The sequence below is a fragment of the Arachis duranensis genome, unplaced genomic scaffold, assembly GCF_000817695.3.
Source record: "Arachis duranensis cultivar V14167 unplaced genomic scaffold, aradu.V14167.gnm2.J7QH unplaced_Scaffold_608113, whole genome shotgun sequence".
Classification (NCBI taxonomy): Eukaryota; Viridiplantae; Streptophyta; class Magnoliopsida; order Fabales; family Fabaceae; genus Arachis; species Arachis duranensis.
In genome coordinates this window covers 163,922-165,416 of record NW_026264987.1, presented here as the reverse complement: position 1 = coordinate 165,416, position 1,495 = coordinate 163,922, and the positions used below count along the sequence as shown (strand labels likewise).

The 1,495-nt window shown below is 49.2% G+C and overlaps 1 protein-coding gene across 1 annotated transcript; it reads left to right on the top strand.

The window, feature by feature from the left end:
* Window positions 1-245: 245 nt before the first annotated feature.
* On the top strand, window positions 246-699 carry LOC127744578 (glycine-rich cell wall structural protein 1.0-like). Its single transcript, XM_052256730.1, has 2 exons — window positions 246-250; window positions 354-699. The coding sequence occupies exons 1-2, from the start codon at window positions 246-248 to the stop codon at window positions 697-699; spliced, it is 351 nt and encodes a 116-aa protein (XP_052112690.1).
* The last annotated feature ends 796 nt before the right edge of the window (window positions 700-1,495 follow it).

Below are 1,495 nucleotides of genomic sequence, written 5' to 3'. Positions count from 1 at the left end.
TAAAGACTATAGTAGCAAACGTCTTTTGATTCTTCTGCATTATTTTTTTTCTAACATTAAAATGAGGGATACACACTCATGAACAACACTTCAACAAAATTACCCAAACACCAAAAGACAAATTTAACCCAACAAGAGCAAAAAGAAAAGCAAAGCTAGATAAACCCCATGAACAATACAAAATGGGAAACAACATGAAATGAAGAAAAGATGAAAACTTTAACTTTTGAGGACGGGAATCGGAAATGAGGTTTGGTGGGAAGGTTTGGGAATGGTTGGACGGCGAGGGGGGAGTGGTCGCGGCCGTAGAGGAGCTAGAGGTGGTGGTGAGGTAGAGGCCGGCGTGGAGGCAGAGGCGGAGAGGATGAGGGTAGCGGTGAGGATGAAGGTGGTGATGACGGAGACGAAGGAGGTGACGACGGGGTCAGGGAAGTAGTGGTGGTGGTGGTGGAGGAGGGTATACCGGTGGTGACGGGAGGTCAGGGAGGTGGTGGAGGTGGTTATGGGGGCCACTATGGTAGAGGTGATGGTGGTCAGGGTGGGAGTACCGGAGGTGGTGATCGTGGTCATCCTGGAGGAGGTGAGGGCCAGGCTGATGGAGGTGAGACAGGTGGGCAGAGCCATGTATATGGTTGCGGTGGTGTGTGTGGAGGAGCTGAGGCAGGCGGGCGGGAATGTGCCCGGACGAGAATTCGGTGACTATTTCGTCAGGTTCCTAAGAATGATGAGGCAATGCACCAGAGCCAGACGTATATCAGACCAGGTCCGAAGATGCTGTTGAACTTACTTGGCAGTGAGGGTCTTGGCGCGCCAAGTTTGTGGATCACACTTTCTTAACGAGATCATGATCATGTACGACGATGAGTTTGCCAGACACAGATCTTCGGTAACTGGATTCCAAGCATATCTTGATGCGGATCTAAACGAGCCTCTTATTGGACTTGTGGACAATACATTTGTGTTGGGTGGGACACCCCCTCCACATTTGCGCACCTACTATATCACACCCGGTCCATCCACATCACCGGAGGAAGTGGAGCAGGCTGGAGACGGAGATGGTGACTAGAACGAGGTCCTTCTGGCTCAGAGAGCACAACTGATCCGGCGTCGTCGAAGCTGCTTCACCGGATCGCATCTCTTCTGAGTTTTGAGGAGCACATATTTCATTTTATGTTATATATTTCAGTTTTAGTTATATAATGTATGCGGATGATGATTTGTTTACCGTTGATTCCGGCGAATCGATAGGTTGGATTGATTTTTTTAACTTGAGCGAGGAGGATGTTTTCCACTTTAATTTCGCATATGTTGACATTATATTTGAGTTCTACCAGCAATATGTAAAGCGCCATGACTTCGGCGCGAGGCGTTCCAGAAGCAAAAAACGTGGCGAAGTAAGGATACGGCAGGAGTTCGTGTGCCACCGACAAGAGTACCATTCCCCGAAGTTCTACTCGATGCCTAACCGGAAAAAAGCGGTCGAGGGCCGAGACAC